The sequence below is a fragment of the Mus caroli genome, chromosome 11, assembly GCF_900094665.2.
Source record: "Mus caroli chromosome 11, CAROLI_EIJ_v1.1, whole genome shotgun sequence".
Classification (NCBI taxonomy): Eukaryota; Metazoa; Chordata; class Mammalia; order Rodentia; family Muridae; genus Mus; species Mus caroli.
In genome coordinates, this window is record NC_034580.1 from 53019942 (window position 1) to 53027823 (window position 7882).

Below are 7882 nucleotides of genomic sequence, written 5' to 3' on the forward strand. Positions count from 1 at the left end.
GCTCTTACCCACTGAGCCATCTCACCAGCCCCTATTCCTGAACTTCTTAACTGCAGCCCCATCACGGGTTTGCACTATCCAGATTGTTACAGCAGCAACAGGCTGTTCAGTGTTTAATATAGTGATATTGTTTTTATTTCAATATTGGAAAAATTTCTTTTTCTGGATTAACGTAACTTGACTGGGTCTGTCCCCCATTCCTATTTAGAGAACCCGTGTGTCACTGGTATGTAGTGGGCAGATACGGAGTGTCACCTGGGTGGGGAAAGGAACCTAGAGACATAGTCTGGCATAATCCCTGGATTATAAAGCTCAGTGGAGCCTCGTGAGTGATGAACGTATCAATATTCTTGGATTGAGTACTTACCCTGATTCCAGGGAGGAAGAGAGGGATGCTCTGTGCTCCCTCCTAGACCTGCTGTATATGTTCTCTTTGCAATAAAACTAAAGCTGTAAATCTAGCACTTTCTGAGTACCCAGAACAAGTCTGAGCAAACATTTGTTTTTATTTCCTATGTGGGATCTCCAGGTTTGCTGGGCACCTATAGTGAGTGAGTTAGGAAACAGCCTTTCGGAAAGTCTGCACCCAGGTCAAGGGGTGTAACAAACACATCATTATATTATCACCATGGAGACTAGTTGTTCAGGGGGAGCAAGGCCATGAGTGGGTTTGTGGGCTCTGAGTTCTGGCTCAGCTCTCTGATGGCATGAATACAGTCTGGGGTCTAGATAAAACTTCTCCTCTGGGCTGGAGAGATGGCTCAGTGGTTAAGAGCACTGACTGCTCTTCCAAAGGTTCTCAGTTCAAATCCCGGCAACCACATGGTGGCTCACAACCATCCGTGATGAGATCTGATGCCCTCTTCTGGAGCTGTCTGAGACAGCTACAGTGTACTTACATATAATAAATAAAATAAATCTTAAAAAACAAACAAACAAAAAACTTCTCCTCCTCAGTCATTTCATCCTCCTGCCTGGATTCCTGCACCCTCCCTTCTATACCATGCCAAAAGCATGCTGACCGTTGCGACCTATGGCCTCGGTGGCTTTCGGTTTCTATGCCTAGAAATTTCTATGTTCTCAGAAATCTGCTTTCAGTTTCATGTTTTTGGCAGTTCCTGTTCTTCACTGTTAGAGCGTTCTCCTCCCTCTGTTGGCTTGATTCCTGTGAGGACAGGGCAGCAGCTAGTGATAAACCTCAGAGCTCTTTATACACAGCACAGTCTCTTCTGTGGTAGTCACACAGCGCAGCACACTTGGACTTCCAAGCAGCAAACAACGGTCTGTACAGATCTGTGTGCGTTTACTGTGCCTGGTGCAGACGGAAGCTCTTCACTGGACTCAAGGCTTCTGCCAAAAACCTCTCTTTCTCAAAGGAGCTGGTGAGTGAGATGATATATATATATATATATATATATATATATTAATTAATATAGGTCTACAAACAGGATGATAGGCTGTAGGTCTGGGGGTGGAACTGCAGGCATGCTTGGTGTGGTTGGGGTACCATAGGCTTAGGCTAAGAGGCAGGATGGATGGAAGACAGCTAAAAGCCATTCAGAGAACTGAATATATGGGATATTTTTAGGAAGCAGTCATATCCAGGCTATGGAAAAGACAGGGGTGTTGATGAATAGGGATTTTATTGGAGATCACCTGACACCAGACACCATCTATCTAATATCCAAACACCTTTTACTCAGAAGACAAGGGACATTATCTAAGCACAAACTCTGGAGTCCTCGTGTCTCCCTAAACTTTGATTTCTCCACCAAACTGTATGCTTGCCCTGGCCTCTACAAAGGACTCTGAGCTCAGAGGGCCAAACCTCAGCCTTGGATCCCAGCACTGAACTTAGTCAACAGTAGGACTTCCTCCTACAGGTGTCTTCACTTTTCAGTTTTTTTGATCCTTAATTTTAAAGTGGAGAAGACTGGGGGTGCAGCTCGGTGGTAGAGTACTTGTTTAGCATGCACAAGGCCATGGGTTCAACCCTTAGGACTCCACCAAAACAAAAGTGCTTAATTTTAAGCGAGCATCACTACCCTTTGCTTGCAGGGTTGTCGGGATGAAGTGAAGCGGTGTACGGAAGCACACTTGAGGTTCGTGGGACACATTCCCAGCATTCTGTCTCCTCTTGCCCTGGCCTCTTCTCAGTGGATAGATGCACTCTCAACAGTTAGAAGACAAGGTTCTAGGGGTCCACCCTTTTTGTACCCAGACATGCTCCTTCTAAGACTTAGCACTTCTACTCAGAGTTGCCACATGGTGGGATGCTGTCAGCACACGTCAGGTGCCTAAGAATTCTCCTCTGTGTGTGTCTGCTCTGTGTGTGTATCCACACAGGAGTATGCGTGTGGGTATTCATGCTGGATACTCATCGATACTCATGGTGTCTGACAACTCCCTCACCTATCCAGTGACAGGCCAGATGTCTCTAGTTTTGTTTTGTTTTGTTTTAAAGATTTATTTATTATTATATGTAAATACACTGTAGCTGTCTTCAGACACACCAGAAGAGGGCATCAGATCTCAGTACGGATGGTTGTGAGCCACTATGTGGTTGCTGGGATTTGAACTCAGGTCCTTCGGAAGAGCAGTCAGTGTTCTTAACCGCTGAGCCATCTCTCCAGCCCCTCTAGTTCTGTTAAGGACAATTTTTGCCATCTCTGATCATACACACACCCAACTGGATCTGTATACATGCTCAGATGATTTCTTCCCCAAACTACCCTATTCCTTTCTTCTCTTTCTGTAACATTGGCTGCCAGGGAGGCCCCAGTGAAAGTACCTGCTCCCTCACAGCTTCCTTCTGCCCACCTTCTGCCCCAACACCCACTCTGACTTGGGTGGTCTGGTTTCCTGATCTAGCAAATTTCCCCTCTCTCTATGAGGATTTGCATCTCATTCATTATGTTTAGTCCTGAGTGTGCGATTTTTTTCTTGTGTCCTATGTCAAAATCTTCTGTGTCCTGACAAGTCATGTGAGTTCCAAAGTGGCAGAGGAATCTTCTTTTTGTGACTGGCAAATGTCCTCTTCAACCCCCTATGTGTATCATTCACACTGTCTCTTCTACCTGCAACACATTCTGCAGCAGTCAGTCCCCTAGGTGACTTCCTGGCATGTGTTTGAACTCTTTTAGACACAAGATGGAACAGGGTGAGGACTGGGGTCTCAGCTCAGGTAGACTAACTCTTAGAAAATCCCACTGAGGGATGAGATGGTTCAGTAGAGGAAGGCACTGGACACAGCCTGATGACTTGAATTCAGTCTCCAGGCCCCACGTGGTAGAGAGAGAGGACTGACTCTCACAAGTTATTTCACCCCTGCATGTGCACCACACCCCCATACACACACAAAATAAATAAAATGTAATTTAAAAGAATTTCATTAAATATCCCAAAGGGTTTAAAGGTCTTTACTTTAGTGTTTGGTGTTTGTTTTGTTTTCTTTTCTTTTTAATTAAGATTTTACTCTTTAAGAGAAGTTTTAGTTCCACAGAGGAAAAAGAAAAGGAAGTGACTTATACTGCCACCCTATATGTGCATGGTCTCTTTCGCCCATCACCGGGATTCCCCACCAGAATGGTGACATGTGCTCAGGCAAGGTCCAAAGACTACATGACAATTTCTACCACATTGTATCCATCCGAGATGCATCTCAGCACACACTCAGTTATGGTGTCACATAAGTATTACCACTGCCCTCCACCTGGTCTTTTCATTTAGGCTCCTACAAGCTGGGGCATTACTGACTTGATTTTTTTTCCATAATTTTGCTGTATACAGATGGTCACTCAGCACATGTGAATCGGAGTCATGTTGTCTCTGCAGGTGATGTCTTCCACTCAGTCTTTTCGTGGCTTAACAGCTAAGCTCTTATACGTCTGAATCGTATGTGGTTGTCTTGGCAACTCCATAGCTGTTTAGTTCATTCACTTACCGAAGGGGCACTTTGGCTACTTCCAAGGTTTGTAATTATGTACAAACCCTCTGGAAACATTCAGTTGCAGGTCCATGAGGGAACAAACATATGACTGTCAAGAAGCCTGTATGTTGACTGTGTTTAATTTACTGCTAAAGAAACTGCCATGTAGTCTTCCAAAGTCCATTTTATGTTGTTTTTTTTTTGTTTGTTTTTTATTTGAGATAGTGTACCTGGGGTTAGCCCTGGCTGTCCTGGAACTCACTCTGTAGACCAGGCTAACCTCAGATTCAGAGGTTCACCTGCTTCTGCCTCCCAAATGCTGGAATTAAAGGTGTGAATCAGCACAGCCCAGTGTTGTTTTTATTGTTCAGTTTCAAGAGTTATTTATATATTTTTGGGTCACAATCTTTTACTAGATGTGACTGTGGCTTTTGCAAATGTTTTCTCCCAATCTTGTCAGTGTCCTGGTACTACAGGCTTTTATAGAGAAGAAGTAGGATTTAGTTCTAAGATTCATTTCATTTTTTAATTTATGTATATGTGTGTTTGTATTCATGGGGATGTGTGCATGTGAGTGCAGATGCCCTCAGAGTCCAGAAGAGGGCGTCAGATCCCCTGCAGCTGTAGTCACAGGTGGTTCGGAGCCACTTGATCCGGGTATTGGGAATTGAACTTGGTTCCATGCAAGAGCAGCAAGCACCCTTAGCTGCTGAGTCATCTCTCCAGTGGGACTCTTATTTTACACTGTTGTATTTGTGTACTTTTTCCACAACCCCACACTGTCTTACTGTCTTATTGTAGTAAGCCATGACTGTTGTGTGTATGTGGTAGTGGAGATTGAACCTAGGACCTGGTGCAAGCTAGACAAACTGTGTGCCTCTGCGTTACACCCTCCCTCTCCAGGATTGTCTCAAAGTCAGAGACTGTCACAGCACAAATGGACTGCAGGATGGTGGCATTTCTCCTTTTGCTTATTAGATGGTGCTGTGTCCCAATTTTTCTTTTTTCTTTTTTCAAAATAACGAAAATTTAAAAAGATGAAAAATTATCTAGTCTAGAAAGCTTGGCGTGAGAAATCAAATATTGCAATTAATGAGCAATCTCTCGAGGAAACAAAGCAGCCAGGTCCTAGAAATATCAGTGAACTGAGCAGAAAAATGCTCCCAGGCCTAGAGATCAGCTTTTGCCCCACCTGCAGAGTTGAGCGCTTCTGTGATGTCCTAACCTTTGACCTTCTTTCCCACTTCTGCCTTCCCTCCAGTGTCCTGTGTGCCCACAACCATGGGTCAGTCTTCTTCTAAACCCGATGCAAAGGCTCACAATATGGCCTCCAGCTTTAATGAATTCTTCAAGAATTTCAAGATGGAAAGCAAAATCATTTCTGAGGAGACCATCGATTCAATTCAGTCACGTATCCAAGAAGGAGACATCCAGAAGGTGATTTCTATAATCAATGCTGCCTTGACAGACATCGAGAAAGCCCCCCTGAACATCGCTGTGACAGGGGAGACAGGGGCAGGGAAGTCCACGTTCATTAATGCCCTTCGGGGAATAGGACATGAGGAAAGTGAGTCAGCTGAGAGTGGAGCGGTGGAGACAACCAAGGACAGGAAGAAATACACCCACCCTAAGTTCCCTAACGTGACCATCTGGGATCTCCCTGGGGTCGGGACAACTACCTTCAAACCAGAAAAATATCTGAAGGAAATGAAGTTCCAGGAGTATGACTTTTTTCTGATCATCTCATCTACTCGCTTTAGAGAGAATGAAGCCCAGCTGGCTGAAGCAATCAAAAAAATGAAAAAGAAGTTCTACTTTGTTCGGACCAAAATTGACGGTGATTTGTGGAGTGAGAAGAAAGCTAAGCCCAGTTCCTACAATAGGGAGAAAACCCTGGAGGTGATCCGAAGTGACTGTGTAAAGAATCTGCAGAGTGCTAAGGCAGCCTCTACTCGTGTCTTCTTAGTCTCCAGCTTTGACGTAGCACAGTTTGATTTTCCTAGCCTGGAGTCCACCCTTTTGGAAGAGCTGCCAGCACACAAGCGCCACATCTTCGTGCAGTGCCTCCCTACCATTACCGAGCCTGCTATTGATCGCAGGAGAGATGTCCTGAAACAGACAATTTGGCTGGAGGCTCTGAAGGCTGGAGCGTCGGCCACCATCCCCATGATGTCATTCTTCCATGACGACATTGAGGAACTTGAGAAGATCCTGACGCACTACAGGGCTTGCTTTGGGCTGGATGACAAGTCACTGGAAAACATGGCCAAGGAGTGGTCCATGTCTGTGGAAGAGCTGGAGTCCACCATTAAGTCACCCCATTTGCTGTCAAGTGAGCCGAATGAATCTGTGGCGGAAAAGCTGGTGAAAACCATGGAGAAAATTTTTGCCGTCACCGGCGGACTCGTAGCCACTGGCCTTTACTTTAGAAAGAGTTACTATATGCAAAATTATTTTCTTGACACAGTGACAGAGGATGCTAAAGTTCTACTTAAGAAAAAAGTCTTTTTGCAGGACAGTGTGGACTCTGAGTAAGGTTCTAAAGATGGAGAGAGTGAGGCAGCTGGCTTGGGACTTAGGTGACTTTAGTGTCTTCAGGATGCTGGAGAGACGACTGAGGGCATTCCTGAAGCACCCTGGTCAGGCTGTGGTATCTCATAGGCTTTGTGACTCTTGGGGGAAATAGAGGGATCAGCATTATGTCCCTCCTAACAGGAGTCTTGTACAATGTGCTAGTGTGAACTCTCTGGGCAAGGAGTTTTCAGAAATGACTGTTTTTAGACAGGGTCTTACTATGGCTCTCTTGGATCTCCTTCTCTACAGAAGTAGACCAGGCTGGCCTTGAACTCACACAGAAATCCTCCTTCCTCTGCCTCTGCCTCTTGAGTGCTGGGATTGAAGGTATACACTACCATACTTGGAAGATTTTTTTTTTTGAAAAATACATATATCCACCACATGACTTGATTTTGTGCTGCTCTGCTGAGAACACTCCCAGGCTGATGATATCATTTACAGTTTTCATATATATGGTTCGTATAACAGAGTGTAACAGAAAACAGTGAGGACCCATCACCTGAGTCACAGTATTTGCTGCAACACTTCTGCAGAGGTGCCATTACCCAAGACAGGGAAGCAGTCTGAGGTTTGCACACTGGAGAATCCTCACACGTTAACAGACAATGCTTCGTGCATGGATCATGACGGGAGGAAATTAGAGGAAAGAAACTAGTGGTCGACGAGATAGTCCTCACCCAAAAATACAGGATTTCCTTAATCATGTACAAAGATTCTCAGTCTTCCATCCAAAGGCTGAGTTGTAAATTAGCAGCCATGCCACTTTCGGGAAGTTGAATTTGCATGTGAGATTGTAGATCAGCAGTTTCTGTGATGCAGTGTTGGTGTCAACACAAAATCATGACATAGCCTGTGATGTGGGCAAGTGGTGTGACCTCGGAGGAAATTACACATGCAGTTACTCTTTGACACTCTTTAAACATTGCCAGACAGTGCAAACAGGTATATTAGGTTTTGGGTTATCAGCTGTGGGACTTTTTAAGATTGATTGTGTCTAGGGCTTGGAGAGACGGCTCAGAGGTTTAAGAGCACATACTATCCTCATATAGGACTAGAGTTTGGTTCTCAGCGCCCATGCCAGACAACTCACAATCTCTTATAACTCCAGCTCCGGGGGGTTGGGGTGGGGGTAGAGGTGGTGTGGGGTCTGATGCCCTCTTCTGGCCACCAAGGGCATTTGCACTCACAAGCACATAACCCCACACAGACACACAGACTCATAATTAAACATGAAAACAAATCCTTAAGAAACACGGACAAGAGCTGGGTGTGGTGGCTCACGCCTTTAATCCCAGCACTCAGGAGGCAGAGGCAGGCAGATTTCTGAGTTCGAGGCCAGCCTGGTCTACAGAGTGAGTTCCAGGACAGCCAAGGCTA

General features: G+C 45.1%; 1 protein-coding gene across 3 annotated transcripts; it reads left to right on the forward strand.

Annotated features, from left to right (window-relative positions):
• The first annotated feature begins 1124 nt into the window (after window positions 1-1124).
• Window positions 1125-7770, forward strand: LOC110305662 (T-cell-specific guanine nucleotide triphosphate-binding protein 1-like). Of its 3 annotated transcripts, XM_029483009.1 has the most exons (4): window positions 1125-1382; window positions 2059-2102; window positions 3790-3834; window positions 5190-7770. In XM_029483009.1, exon 4 carries the CDS (start codon window positions 5210-5212, stop codon window positions 6461-6463), a length of 1254 nt encoding a protein of 417 aa, XP_029338869.1. In that variant the 5' UTR covers window positions 1125-1382; window positions 2059-2102; window positions 3790-3834; window positions 5190-5209; the 3' UTR covers window positions 6464-7770. The 3 variants fall into 3 exon arrangements, with proteins under 3 accessions (XP_029338869.1, XP_021033382.1, XP_021033380.1); XM_021177723.2 differs by lacking the exon at window positions 3790-3834; XM_021177721.2 differs by lacking the exons at window positions 2059-2102; window positions 3790-3834.
• The last annotated feature ends 112 nt before the right edge of the window (window positions 7771-7882 follow it).

Coding starts and splice junctions, on each gene's coding strand:
- LOC110305662 (XM_029483009.1), top strand. CDS start 5,210: ATGGGTCAGTCTTCTTCTAAACCCGATGCAAAGGCTCACAATATGGCC.